Source organism: Astyanax mexicanus, chromosome 11 (genome assembly GCF_023375975.1).
Source record: "Astyanax mexicanus isolate ESR-SI-001 chromosome 11, AstMex3_surface, whole genome shotgun sequence".
NCBI lineage: Eukaryota > Metazoa > Chordata > Actinopteri > Characiformes > Acestrorhamphidae > Astyanax > Astyanax mexicanus.
The window spans coordinates 35,501,111-35,517,077 of NC_064418.1; the positions used below are offsets into that span (position 1 = coordinate 35,501,111).

General features: G+C 37.5%; 1 protein-coding gene across 1 annotated transcript; it reads right to left on the reverse strand.

Annotated features, from left to right (window-relative positions):
- Positions 1-323: 323 nt before the first annotated feature.
- actr3 (actin related protein 3) lies at positions 324-15,413 on the reverse strand. Its single transcript, XM_007261055.4, has 12 exons — positions 15,216-15,413; positions 9,452-9,507; positions 7,739-7,863; positions 7,427-7,537; positions 7,241-7,336; positions 6,620-6,727; positions 5,979-6,122; positions 4,796-4,969; positions 4,592-4,684; positions 2,861-2,986; positions 2,667-2,750; positions 324-1,399 (listed from the first exon to the last, which is right to left on the reverse strand). Exons 1-12 carry the CDS (start codon positions 15,257-15,259, stop codon positions 1,304-1,306), a joined length of 1,257 nt encoding a protein of 418 aa, XP_007261117.2. The 5' UTR covers positions 15,260-15,413; the 3' UTR covers positions 324-1,303.
- Positions 15,414-15,967: the final 554 nt, after the last annotated feature.

A 15,967-nucleotide genomic window follows, 5' to 3' on the forward strand; every position in this document is an offset into this window, starting at 1 on the left:
GGTTCTTCTATTGCATTTCTCACAGAGATTCTTTGTAGCACCATTGTTGTTAAGAGTCTGGTACTGAGAGCAGATCCAATAAGCCTACAGTAGATTAGTTGCATCACTCTGCTCATATAAATAAATAAATAAATAATTGAAGGAAGGAAGACCATAACCATAACAATGAATTCAGCAATAACTGTCTCAAATGGGCAAATGGTTTAATACAGCTCTGCACAGAACTAGGAGCTAATTAAAGTGAGTGGCTGAGATTTCAGACAGTAACTCATCTTCAGTGTAATGCAGGAACAGAAACGATCAAGTAATAAAGAGAAAAGCAATTTTGTAGAAACCATTTTAAGCCTTTATTGGAATGTTTTAGGCATTTCATTTACAAATCCAAACCTGCTGTAATTCGATGTTCGATAATAATAATAAAAAAGAAAATCCACCAAGTTAGCAATACTGGTCTGATAGTCTTTCCCGTTCAAGCTTATCATAGTCCTATCACTGATAGATGCTTTTTCCTTTTTAATATTGAGGAACATGGAGATATGATTCGATTGGAGGTAAAAGCAGTCACTTATTTAAAACTAATTTTGATGAGAAGGCAAAAAAAATGAAAATACATAAAGGTAATAGAGATTCTCTTTTTTTTTTTTAACTTGAGAGCACAAAAATAATCGATGATGTGAAATAAAGTCATTATGTTTTTTATCTGGTTTGAATTCCCCCCCTGTTTGGCCCAATAATGGGCATGTGGCATCAAATAGGAACATCAGGGGGAGAAGACTGGCAAGGTTAACTTCTTCTTTTTAGATTATATGTCCTGTCATCAGTCATCTCTCTCTCTCTTTCTCTCACTTTCACTCTCTTTCTCTCATAAACCATCACCCCTCCACCCCTCCCACATGCTTTTAACGTGAGTAATGCCAGCGATGTCTTCCGCATGATCACCAACATGAATGTCAATATTAATGTTTCCAAACTCGCTCGCCTTTTTTTAAACTACCGCATATTACTGAGCAGAGATGCAGAGAAGAGCTGGAGTCATTTTGGTCTATTAACCGCATTTTTCCCCTTGTACCGGGAATAACAAAAAAAAAAAGAAAAAAGAAAAAGAAATACAAATAAACAAACCATTCATCATCTGGATCCAGCAGACAGGTTTGGTGTTAACCGAAATGAGCTCTCTCTCTTTCTCTCCAGTTGCCCGCTCCATTTCCCCAGCCCTGCCCCAAGCCCACCCCGCCCCCCAACTCCTGTGTTAATGTATGCATGTGTGAGAGATAATGTGGACTTTCCTAAGGTCAGTCAACTCTTAGGACATGACGCCAAAGACAGGGTTGTGACGACAGATGCTGGGGCCGATCTCTTCATAGTCCTTCTTGGTGTGACACACCTGGTAGAACTCAGGCTGGAATGGCAATGGAAGAAAGAAAACACAAATAGGGTGTTATTAACGTAAATTAACATTTTTAATCAAAATATTTCCATGCTTTTTTCATGACTACAGGGCATTTTTTCATGACCATATGATTTTTAAAACATCAGTGCAAACATGGACAATAAAACCAAAAATCAACTAAAACTATAATCAAAATGGATTAAGGCCTAAAATAAATCTGGCACACAATCTTTATTAATAAAATTTGTGTGTCAGATTCTGAGAGCTCCATTGTGTAGGGCTAAATTACTGAATTAACTCTGAGCTAACGTATTTGTTAGCAAAAAATAGATTTTCTCCATCGATAAAATGAAACACAGATTTGTAGACCAAATTTCTATGACTTTTCCAACTTTCTGGGTATTTTTATTTTTCCATGATTTTTCCAGGTTTTTCCTTGACCATACGAACCCTCTATTACTTATATATTAAGTGCATAGTGGATTAAGGTGGATTATATTTGCACCAAACAAGATTATAGATTTTTTTTAAATGTATAACACACACAAACACATATAGGGTTTATATAATTACTTCTACAAACCTGCTGTAAACAAAGTGCTCTCACCTGTTACTACCAGTGTTTTAAATGCTCTTATAAATATATGTTAGCAATAGTGGTGTTACTGTACAAAAAATTAGAGTTTGGTTCACATGCGATAAAGCCCTAATATTAACTAGTTATCCAGCAGCAGCTAGGTTACTGAACTTTAGCGCTCCTGATGACGTATTGAGAGCTTGAAAGGTTTTTCCATTTATTAGGGTGGAGGATTTCACCCTTTAACCTTCTAACTCTCTTCCAAGGGGAAGGGATACACTAGAAAACAAGGGGTAGGGGTAAGTCGTAGGGCCAAGTGTTAAAATGGGATTGTGCCTAAACCTGACATTTTAATTATATGAAATTGTTACTGTATTTACCATAATATTACATAATGTGTATAGCAAACGAGTGCACTAAACTGTGGCTCCCATACCATAAAAGTTCAGTACTGAAAGTAGCCATGTTTGGATAAGGCAGAGCTTTTCAGTCCTGGTCCTGGGGGCGCACTGTCCTGCACATTTAATGATTTTCCTGATTTAACACACCCCTGAAACTCTGAAAGGGCTGGTTAATTAACTGATCAGTTGAATCAAGCGTGTTGGGAAAAGAGAAAGCAATAAATATTCAGGGCAGAGTACCTCCAGGACCAGAAGCACTGAATGAGAAGCACTGAATTATGAAATGGAGGTAACTCACTGTTGAGGCCAGCATGGATCCTCCGAACCACACAGCATAGCGCTGCATGTGGTGAGTAATGACCTGCACATCAATGGGCTTGGGCTGCAGCAGAAACAGAACAAAAACAAACACATTTGGTTATAGATTATGTTAGAGAAGGTTTCATGTCCTAATTGGGCTAGAGATACTGATGTTTTAATTCTCCTTCATACCTTTAATTTTCCTCCACTGAGCTCCTCGCTGAGTTTCAGACGAGCATCAACGGTTCTCTTCAGATCCCTCTGCAGACGCCGGCCAAAATCACGGAACATGGTGGACCCTCCTGAAAGAACGATGTTCTGCAAAGAAGACACAAAAACAAACACACATTTGTAAAATATTGTAGTTTTTAAATTCACTACCTCTCCACATCAGAGGTGGGAACAAAGTCACACAGGTAAAATTTTAGATCTCATTTCATTTCGTTTTTTTCTTTTCTTTTTTCATACAAATTTGGTGGTCTCTAGTATGAATAAATTAATGCCCTGTGAGCTGTTTTTTTGTGTTTCAGGCTGTTTTAGTTCAGTGAAGAAGTGAGCAAGCAAGAACGACAGGTTTTCAGCTCTTACTCATGAATATTCATGACATGCTAGTGCATCATCTCATGGTACAAGTATGCTTTGTGCAAGTGTGTCTAGTGTGTTAATAATACAACAATAGAGTCATCGTCCAATGATTTGATGTGCTGATAAAATGTTAAAACTAAAATATGGAAAATGGCAAAAATGCTTTCCAGTTTAGTTTACTGGAGTAAAATAACAGATGTTGAGAGGATTCTGGAAGATCTGTCATAAAATATGAGAACAAATGTGATTTTTCCTTTGTTATGAATAGCACAAAAATATGGAAAATTTCAATTTAAGACTGGGGTAAAATAAATGATTTTGACCAGATTCTGGTAGATATGTCAGAAAACATGAGAATATGATCTTTCCTTTGCTATAAATAGCACAAAAATATGGACAAAGGAAAAAACTTTCCAATTTAACACGAGTAAAATTATTTTGAGTAGATTCTGGCAGACCTGTCAGAATATATGAAAACATGATTTTTCCATGTACAATGACATGCTTGATACAAACTGCCTTATGTGGCATTGCATGTCCTGCCATGTGACTGCATAAACTTGCATTAATGATGTTAAATTTATATATTGTGCAGTCCTGGTAGAACATCCTGACTTTATGAGAGTCTTGCACACTTCCCAAAGCGTTTAACAGCTTTTGTCACCTGATGTGTCAAAGTGCATGTTTGCATAACCATCAGTGCTTCAAAAAGATTCATCTAACAACTTCCCACAAAACTTACAAATAACTTTAAAAATGTTAGTTGATCTGAATTTGTAAGTCTTGCTTCAAAATGTGACCATGATCAGGAGATCATCGGTTCGAATCCTGTTCATGTAGCTTGCCATCGGCTACTGGAGCACTGTGGGAGCACAATTGGCTTTGCTCTCTCTGGGTGGGTAGATGGAGCTCTCTCCTTACATCACTCCAAGAGGTAATGTTGATCAGCACAAGGCGTCTGTGAGCTGATGTATCAGAACCGAGTCACTGCGCTTTCCTCCGAGCGTGCTGGCTACCTGAATTCACATGTATCGGAGAAGGAATGTGCTAGTCTTCACCCTCCTGGTGTTGGGGCATCACTAATGATCACTAAGGGGGAGTCCTAATGAGTGGGTTGGGTAACTGGCCGTGTAAATTAGGCAGAAAATGGGGAAAAAAACTATTGATATAAAGATATAAAAAAAATTCTTGATATAAAGATCTGGAAAGATGCTTGCTACAGCCATGACAAAATTCTATAATGTGTAGCAGCACAATTATCAGGACTGTCCTCATACTGGGAGTAAACTGCATGCAGGTGCTCATATGTGTGGAACCAATAGACACTCTGTGCTTTACCTTATAGAGAGGACGACGCACATCAATGGGACAGTTCTGAATAACCTCATCCACCACTTCTGAGATTGGCTGAGTGAAGTCCGGATTGGCAAACTGTCAGAAACGCAGACACAGACATAACGTTATTCTATCAAGCTCCCGTTTCATGTATCCCAGACTTTCTATTAATACTGCGTATGTGTCAGAGCTGCAGTAGCAGCAGACCTCAGGGTGGAAGAAAATCTCTGGACCGAGGAAGCGCTCGTATCCAACATCGATGGTGAATTCTTTCTTGCTGATGGCATTGATGCCGGTGTACTGCTTTATCCATTTGGAGCCGTCTGTATCGTACTTATTAAACTCCTTCACCAGGTCAGGACACACATAACTAAAACGCTCCTGCAGAAAGAACACACACACACACACATTAAAAAGTTAAAGACTTTAAGTATTATACTGATTTTATATGTATTTTAGATAAACCTCTGAAGTTCATTTTGTTGTGCAGAACACATAAAAAAAAGGCCAGGTCAAAATGAGTGGCTTATCGGAAAGACTAGAAGCCTGTGGGAACAGCTTCATTACGCTAAACTGTGCGAAACCAAGTTCAGCTTTAACATAATGTCCCAAATGTTTCCACAGAAAGAAACAAAATGTACCTACATCAGTTTCAGAAAGACATAACTATGTCTGTACTAGATCTGTACGCAGAGCAATATTTATAAAGTTTATAGACTTTATAGACTTAATTTGGCTTTCCCTTCTGCAAGTTTTAGAGCCACAATAGTTTAAAACTATGTAACTGTAAGGGTGCTTGCACATTTAAATTGTTTGGTCCAGACCTTCTGACTTTTTAGTTTTATCCAAACCAAACAGCAGATGTGAAAAGTGCTGTAAAGCATAGTGGAAATTTGGTCTCGGTTCAGATCATACCAGCCATGTTTCTGTTTTTAAATGCTTCAGACTTTCAGGAAGCTGAGGCAGTCTATCATCACCAAATAAACAATAGAAGAAGAAAAAGAACCAGTGCTGTGCAGAAATCAGACTCCCCTTTGTGTGCATGCATCACACAGCAGTATGGGCAAACATGATTACACTGTTGACTTCTGTATCTACTGTAACTGTAGATTAATTAATATTACAAAACTGCAGTGTGAAACCAAAACTAACTGGATCAAATATATACAATACAACAAACACAAGAACCTTGGTTCAGACTGGATTTTCAAGTGCTAACATTTTTGTAGGGTTTTAGCTTCTAATAAAATATAATATTCAAATAGTTTTTACATAAAGAAAACAAAGCAATTTTACAAGTGGACAAAGGCATCTGCTATTTTTATATGCCAACAACATTGCTTCATACCTCAAGCTCAAAGTACAGTGACTCACAAACAAATACACCTACCTTGACAGCTTTAGCGGTCTCGAGAGACTGTTCAGGTGGAATGCCCACCTCTCTCTCCCTCAACAGCTGCTGTGTGAAGTAGGTAATGTCTCTCCCTGCAATGGGGATGTGCTTTATACAGCTGCCAATAACATAACCTTCCGCCTAAAAGACAAACATCAACACAAAAAAAGTGTTTAAATGATCAAGGAGGTTATTTTTAAAGCTTAAAAAAATAAAATCAGGAATTTAGACATTTATTATTTACTGTTGTTAAAATAGTTTTAGTGGAACAGTTTTACTCTGCTAATGAAGAAATCAATTTTTCATAGTAATAATAATAATAATAATCTGAACCACTAAAACCACTGAGAGTAGAATACAGTCTTTTTTTTATCAAATAGTATGCCACATTTAAAAACTCCAGGCAGAGAGGGATGATGGAAAATTTACTCAACCATAACCTTAATAATTTCCAACAATAATCCACTGGAAATATAATATTACATTTACATATTTTACATTTTTTAGCAGGCCATTAAAATCCTAAGTAATTAAGGTCTTCTCTTATTAAAACAGTTATTCTCCCAGCATGGTGATCACTGTCCTTGGATCAGCAAATGTAGCCAATAAAAAATAATGAAAAGAGATGAAGCACTGACCACAGGGATGACGTGGGTGACTCCGTCTCCGCTGTCGATGACTGTACCAGTCAGAGTCCTCTCTCCAACCTGCCGAGAGGTCCAGGAAGCTGCTAGAGCCAGGACAGCCTAAAAACACAGAAACACACATAAAGAAAAGACAGAACTTTAATGTAGACACACTGCAGTTATAGTATATAACAGTGCTGGGCGGGACCAAAAATGTATATCACTGTTTTTTCAAGATACTGACAGTTTCATGGTTTATATCATGGTATTTTTCAAGATTTTGACGCTTTCACTGTATATTTATTATTTATATTTATTTATTTGTTTGTATGACTGGGCTTTACCATTAGTTTGTGAGTTACTGTACTGTTAGGAGTACAATATAAAACACTAAGACTTTAAATAAAGGCTTTGATAATTGAGTTTATTTTATCCCAACAAATTACACAATATATGAAGAAATCAGACTTCATTAACGCTCTGCAGCGCCTCTAGTGGTCTGGGGGTATGAGAAAAATGCATACCGGTTCCAATTTCCCCATCAGATATACTGCCCAGCACTAGTACATAACTAGTACACTGAAGACCAATGTTTGTGTGTGTGTGTGTGTGTGTGTGTGTGTGTGTGTGTACCTGCACAGCGATGTACAAGCCTGGTACATTGAAAGACTCAAACATAATCTCTGCAGTGTATTCCCGGTTCTCAGGTGTGTTCAGAGGTGGCTCGGTCTGAAAGAAAACAAAAATAATTTTTTTAATCATCACAAATGCACAGAGATATATAAAACACAGGAGAGACTTCAGTAGTTCATTACTCACCAGTAGGAAGTAATGGTCCTCAGGCTCCGCCCTCAGATACTTAAAGATGACCTGCTCCATGAACCTCTCCATTAGATCCCAGTCCTCTACAATACCGTGTCTAATTGGCCACTTCAAACCAAAACAAAGAGAGACGGGTTATGGCACGACGCTCGAGGTTTAAGCATACGATACACTTATTGTCCAATGAGTGCTTGTGTTCAGAGCTTGTGTTAAGAGTGGAGAGCAGCAGTTGTTCTGTATGTAGCTACATCATACTGTTTTACACACAGCACAGAACTCTGGATTTGTGTGGGACTGTAGTATAATTACCTTGGTGGCATAAGTGGGTTTGTCAATGGCCTCATCCCCGATGAAGAAGTCAAGGTCATCCACTCCCTTCATCATTCTCCTCTGGGCTTGATCACCCACCTTAGCTGACTCTTTGATGGCAATGCCTGAGCGACAGGAGCAAGGAATGATTTAGTATGAATAATAATAATAAAAAAAGAACAGCTCTACTGAGCATTTTGTGGTTCTATAATTACAGACTGTAATCCTTCTGTTTTTTTTATATTCAATGATCAGGACCCTACAGGGCCCCACAGGACCACTACAGACCAGGGTTCATACGCTTTTTAACCAATAAAATTCCATGATTTTTTTCAAGACTTTTCCATGCCTTCGAGGCAAATTTTCATGAACATACCATTTTTACAACATTAGCGCAGACATGGATAATAAAACCTAAAATTAACTTAAGCTATAAACAAAATGTGTTATAGTAGGCCCAAAATTAATCAGATAAAAATGTTAACACACAAACTTTAATAATAAAATGTGCGTCAGATCCTGAGAGCTCCAGTGTGTAGGCCTAAATTACTGAATTAACTCTGAGCTGGTGTGTTTGTTCAAAATATATTTTCTCCATCGAAAAATGTATAGACCAAACAAAACTTTTCCAAAACGTTCTGGGTATTTTTATTATTCCAAACCCTATCCAGGCCTGGTAATTGCCATTTTCAAATGTTATTACTTTTCCAGGATTTTCATGACCGTATGAACCCTGACTGACCAACTATTATATGGGTGGGGCTGCAGCGACACTGGCATGGTGGTTGTGTGTGTAGTGCTTTTACGAGTGGATCAGACACAGCCGTGCTGCTGGAGTTTTTAAACACTATCACTTATGTTTAAACAGTATCACTTATGGACTGAGAACAGTTCACCAACCAGAAAAAAATCCTGCCAACATGGTCCTGTGAGCACTGATGAAAGATTAGAGGATGACCAACGCAAACTGTGCAGCAACAGATGTGCCAGCTTCTGTCTCTGATTTTATATCTAGCTGGTCAAACTACTATACACTGACTGTACTGTGTATTACAAATTAATACAGAGAATAAATGTATATAAAAATGTTTAGTGACAGAATTTGAAGTCCATAATCACACAGGATACAAATAAAATACATAAAGTAGCTTTGAAAAAAAAAAAAATCAAAGTGCAACAAACAGATAATAACGGGTTTCCATATTACCATTTAGGCAGATGGATAAGACATCCAAATTATTAACCATGCATACCAAATTAGCCCCTGAGCGAAAGCTCCATTTATTTCTTCTGAACTAAGTTAATCTTGTTCTGGTATGCATATAATATACATATACAGCAGTATGCTTATGAATAACATAACCTTCCAATGACTAATGCATGACTAAAGGGGGAGAAAATAAATATATATAGCTAAAAATATCAGTGTGAAAAAGGTTCCTAATCTTGTGTAACGACCGCATACGCAGATACCTCACCAATCGCAAAGCTGTTCTGGGTTTTCTCTACTAAACTGTGGTTTTACACTGGGTAAAATGGTTAAAAAACATGCAGTTAGTCAGTGTTCTTTAAGTAAAGGCAATATCCACAATATTCTCAGATAATCCCCACTTTCGTTAAAACTATGTCAGTATACTACATGCATTTTAAATATTCCACCCCGACTTCAATGGCAGTCTTGAGCATGACGGTGTTTCATATACGTGTACTCACATGAGGGGACGATGAACTGAGGCTCTGTGTTTCCTGCATATCCAAGTTTAGTATACCTGAAACAGAGAGCGACAAAACAAGACAAAGCAGTGAGCTGAGCAGTTCATGCACACATTACCCTGAAACTGTTCATCTTGGGTCAGAGGAAGTGAGGTAGGTGTGAAAATGTTCAAGGCACGTTCCTGCTCTAGGTCGTTGACAATCAACTCTATTATATCTATTATATGCCATTAATCCAAACACATGAAATTTAATGACAAGCAGGAATCTATTATAAATGCCATTAATACAAACACATGAATTTAAAGCAGGAATTTCTTAAAAAGTTCAACATCATACGACTGTGGACTATGGCTGCATATTATACTGATTCACTCTTTGCATACCAGTCACATCACACTTTTTTGTTTTTCGCTGCATTATTCAAAGGAAAAACGTGTGTGACATTATATATAATTTTGCGTGGCACATGATTAACCATCAGAAAATAATATCTTTTATATCTTATATCAATTATTTCACTGCAATCTTGGATTCAAATGAACTGTCATTATCATGACATTATATGTGGATTATTAATATCTGTTGAAATCTGGTGAAATTTTTTGAAATGTATCGTTGTACCATGCATGCAACATGCTCTATGATTTTTACTCCTTGGTTTTTGTACACTTTTCAAAATAGTATTTAAAATACTGGATTATATGTGTATGTAATGAAGCTAATGCTGATGCTACAAGTTATACATATCACAATCAAAAGAAGTTACTTAACACTTAATTAATACCAACTTCTAAATACGTTCTGTTTGTAACAGCTGTCATAATATGCAGGGTGGTGCACTATGGCTTATATCTACACCTTTGCACAACCCAAACCCAGCATCATACTAACCACACACACTGACCTCTAGTTTCACAACATTACACACTAATGCTCATCTAGGACATTCTGCTAATAACACACAGCAAGAGGATGTTCTGTAGCTGTAAGAGACCTATTTCTGGTGTATTATAGCCGACCAATCACAGTGAGCAGAGCAGGCTCTTCAGCTTCAAACCGTACAGGCCACTGCCCAACAAAGAGCTACTGAACCAATTTCATCCTCCTTATCTTCATGCTACAGTCAAACATGCAAATTCAATCGGTTTGGAGTCAAGATTTTTACTGAATTCATTCATATTAGGCATCCATATAATATCCATATAGATTTCCATAAAGACTTTTTTCCATAGAAGATTTTGAAACATTCCTACCAACAGTAATTAAAGCAGAAGTTTCATAGAGTTTAATAGCACTTCTAATCTATTTGTGTGCTACTTTATCAGTTGTACCAACATACCTGTCCCACTTCTATCTGTGAACATGTTTTAACATTGTTTGGATGTGCAAAATACAGTGTAATGGGTTGTTATCAACAGGTATTTTTACTGGATTCAACAAAAAGAAAAGACAAAAAGACTGTACAACCAGTGAGGATAAACCTCAAAGTCTTTAACTAACTATTTCTTGGAAATTATCTGAATGTTTAACTGTAATTCTGTTAATTTGGGTGCGACATAATTCCCAGATTTGACACACGACACTGAATTAAATGGAACACAGTCCGAGGATGCTCAGATTTTCAAAACTATCAAAAGGTATTAAACAAAAAATATATCATTAATCTAACATACCCCATCAAATCTTAGTAAAGCTTACTGTTACCAAGTTCATCAGGATACAATAACACCTAGCTAATAGAGCTAGATGACTTAGCCTAAACTTAAATCTAAACATCTCAGTCAGTCAAAAACAATACAAAGTCCAGTTAGGCTTTATTGTAAAGCATATTTCATTCAGTACCTCAAATCTGAGAACACCACTTATATTTCCAGCATTAAAGTGAGTCTTTGTGGACAGGCATGCTTTAGCTCTGATTTCAGACTGGCCTGAATCCAAAACAAGCAACCACACCTGATAAGCTACAACACACCTTACAGGAACAAGGCCTTGCTGGTTTCCTGGTCAATCTTAAGTCCAGGCAAATGATGTGAGGTATATATTTCCCCTGTCATTATAAAGCATTTGCATCTAAAAGACCAAACTACAGAGCACCCAGTGAACAGAGCAGGTCAGTTTTCAAAAGATTGAGCAGTCAAGATAACATTTTCTTAGGTTAAAATAAACTAGCTTTGGACTGGAATGGATGGAAAGCTGCACTAAAATGTTTGTTTAAGTGTAATAAAATATTCATGCTTTAGATCAGAACTGGACCAAAAATCTTAGCTCTACATAAGTCTATTTATCTAAGGAAGTGACCACCACACTTCGACTACAGCACATCTGTAAAATTGTGCACTGTCAGGAAACTAAAAATACTAAAAGCAAACATTACTCCAGCCCTGACTCTTCAGAACAAGAGTTGAAGAGGGAAGCAGAAGCAGAAGCAGAAGCAGCCTCAACATGACGAGGATTTGATGCTGGTCAAATTTCTCCATTGCGTTATGAGTTATAAAAAGCAGTGGTGCAGACCATGCAGAGAAGTTCAGGTCAGAGAGAGGATGTGAGGCTTTCACACATCTCAGACTGGGTTACACACAAACACACACACACACACACATAAACACACACACACACACACACACACACACACACACACACACACACACACACACACACACACACACAAACACAAACACACACACACACACACACACACACAAAAAAAACACACACACACATCTGTGCTACAGAAACAGCCTACTCTTCCCCATCCATTCTCTGAACAGATGCTTGTAATGGCTCAAAGCGAAGGGGGTGGAGGGAAAGGTATGCAGTGAGGAATGTTCAAGTCTCAACATGTTGACACTTCAGAGGGAACAGCCTTCACCACATACCAAGTTCAGTATAAAAGTATATATGCATCAACAACTTTACAGAGAACAGATAAAATCTATATTGTGCAAAAAGGGAGATGAGGTGAAGGAAAAGGGGAAAGAAAGAGGCCCTTTAGCAACAGCTGAAGTCAAGCAGAGCCAAGTACTGTCACTAAATATATAAGGATGCGTTTTAATATTGCTGCTGTTGCGCCAAAAGCTCATATTTGTTTCTGTATTTGGCATAGTTTAAAAGTGGTAGCTTCAAATGAACAATACTGACAATAATATTGACAGAGCAATAAAATGGTCCAAAATTACTTGGAATAAAACAATTTAATTTTACTTTAATTAAAAATGAAAAAAAAAAATTCTCCTGTGAAGTTGCTATTTTGGAAATACAAGGATTTGCAAGACAGCAATCATATACTGTTTAACAAATACAAACTCTGCGAACGATCCTTGTTAGTGCTGAGAATAATAAGACTGGACAGGATAATACGGTTTTATAAGCTCAGTATAAGGCTGAGCAGGACAATAAGGCTGTATAATCTCTATGCATACGCTTATGCTGAGTATATGGCTTAATAGAATAATATGGCTATACACCATGTACTACTGCTGAGTACTGAGTACTGAGTAAATGATGATGGCTTAATAGAATAATATGGCTATACACCATGTACTACTGCTGAGTACTGAGTACTGAGTAAATGATGTATAAATGTAGAGTATAATGCAGTTATAGCATAATATGGAGAGAAAAGCTATAAGTCTACATATAATAGGGTTGTGTCTGCTGTTAATGTTGAGTTTAATAAACATGAAAGTATAATCACAGGTGGTACAAAATCTTTATTAGTGTGGGGCATAGTATGTCTGGGGAAAATAAGACTGAGGTATAAAACTATTGCTAAACAATGCTGTTTATTTAGTGCTGAGAAAAACAGCAGTTATAGTAGTATAAAGGATGACTATGCAGTTAAGAGTTTGGTTTAATTAATATTAAGGGTACAACAGGTATAGAGTGTATAAGCGGTATTAAAATAAAATTAAGTGATAAAAGAGTGTTAATGCTGGTTATAAGGTGTAATAATATAATAAGGTCGTGTAACGGTTAGACCTTAATAACACTGTTCTCATTTCCCATGAAATATTGACTAGAGACAGAGCATATCTGTACAGTATCATTAATTTTACTTCAATCCTGGGTATATGGAGTGCATTATTAGTATCTTGACATGTTAGATGATTGACTTACTTATTGTTACAATCTGTTGAAAATCTCAACTAGGGATAGGCCTTCCATGATAATTTTTGTGGATGATATATTGTCACAAAATTATTTTAATAAACTATATTATTGCCATTTTAAGACCAGTTACATAATGAAAAAAAAATCAATTATACCCTTTAAATACAACATTTTAATTAAACACAGTTTGGTAAATATATACTTTTTTCCAGCTACTGCAGTTATGACACATTTGCAAACAGTAATTTTTGTTACCGCAAAAATATCCTAAGATACTGTGATATTACACTGCCTGGCTGAAAAAAAGCTCACACACTAATATTTCATTGAGGTTAAGGTCTGGACTCTGTGGTGAACAATGCATGTGTAAAAATGCTGATCTTATACTCCCGGAACCACTCTTTTACAATTCCAGCTCAATCCTGACATTGTCATCTTGGAATATGCTCGTGCAATCAGGAAAGAAAAAATCCATTGATGGAATAACCTGCTCTATATTCAATATATTTAGGTAGTCAGCTGACCTCATTCATTTGCTTAGTTAAATCCAGGTGCAGACTTTTTTTTGGCCAGACAGTGTACAATTGCATGACAAAGCAATTATATCCTTTTAAAAAGACATTTTAATTAAACATAGTTTTGGACATATAAATGTTTTTCTTCACTCTCTACAGTCATGCTAAACTTGCAAACAGTCACTCTTGTTATCACAGCAATATCCTGAGATATTGTGATATTATTTTAGTGCTGAGTATGTCAGAGCAGTATAAGGTGGAGGTATAAAATGTGGTTGTGTTATTGTCAGGTAGCTATATTGCAGCTAAATACTATAACAATGCTATATATGCTGGGTATAACAAGGCTGGGGTTGGTGCTGCTGTATATTTGATAGAATTAGCCGTTAGCTGGGTTTGTTATCTAGGTTAGCTTCAGTGCTGAGGAGAAGCAGCATCCAAAACCAAGCGCAAAGTTCAGTTTCAGAAACACCACTACAAACTACAAACACAAAACCGACCCTTTTACCATTGGTTAAACACGGTCTGTTGCCGCAGGACAGAATAAAACACAGCTAACCTAACTAAAATCCCGTCCAAACGTCAAACACGACCATATATGGAGCAAAAAGCGAGAAGCAGGAAGCGGCTCTGACTGTCAGTAAAATTAGGAAGTTGGACTGCGCATGCGCGGCGCCACTCAGAATGAGTTTTGCAGAATTTATCAGGCAATGTGGGTTTTTAGGAGAATCCTGACCTGATAAAACCTGGAAACCCGCACACTGCGCTTACTGTCGCAGTCTGTAAACATGTGTGCATGTTCAACATGAGCTGGAATGAAGCGTTTTGATGATATGTAGCTACACATCTCGCCAGTGAAAGCCCATTCCAGGCTTCATAACGTTAGCTAACCTAGCATTGCACACAGCCACCACCCAAACCCAGGCTCCTCATCCACCCCAGCAGCAGAGCTGTTCTGACACCCCGTCCACTGTGGACAAAAGCAGAGCTGCGTGTCTACAGGAAAAGCGACCACAGGCTCGTATATTAGCGGGTTTCTACTGGAAGATAATAGATCTAACAGAGCACATCCACATCCACACACCCAGAGCTGCTGCTGCTGCTACTGCCACTGTGGAATCGGCTGGAAAACTCACCCTGTGCCGCAATCCACAACGCACGCCGGCAGCCTCCCAGCCATTTCTCCGCTCTGCGCTGTTTTAGAAGCCGGTATTAAAGCTTTCTGCCTCCAGAAGAGCAGCACAGTGTGGTCAGCGGCCAATCTAAAGGCGGAACCCTTAAGTTTTCAGCCACTTCCGCACTCGGTCGGCACTCAGCGGAGAGAAAATGGCCGTCGCCGGTGAGGAGGGGGGACGGAGGGCGCATGCGCATTGACGCCTACAGGCAGACAGAGGGGCGAGTGTCAGCTCAAACCATAGATTGTCTGTCTACGTCTATGGCTCAAACCTTAAAAATGTGTTTTTAGTATAAATTCTCCTTTTATTCCAAGATAAAACCATAACAGACACAATTCAAACATTGTACAGACAGAAATAAGGTGCCAACAGTCAAATAACAGATCTGAGTTCACGTTTAACACTCGTTAAAGTAACTAAAATCTTTTTGCAAATCAGTTTTAAGGAGAAAGATTACAATCTTTTTGAAAAGTAATTCGAATCAATTTTCAGAAAAAATGTAATTCTTTAAAAAGTTGTCTAAATCCAGTTTTCTGAAAGATTCGATAAAAAAGCAGTTTGAATCTATGATCCGTTTAAAAGATTCGAATCTTTTTGAAAAGGAGTTCCAATTAGTTTTCAGGAAGTTCGAATAATAATAATGTTTGATGCAGCTTACATGAAAAATCTCTTTGTAAAAATGGTTCTAAAATGCGTTATTATATATAAAGTAG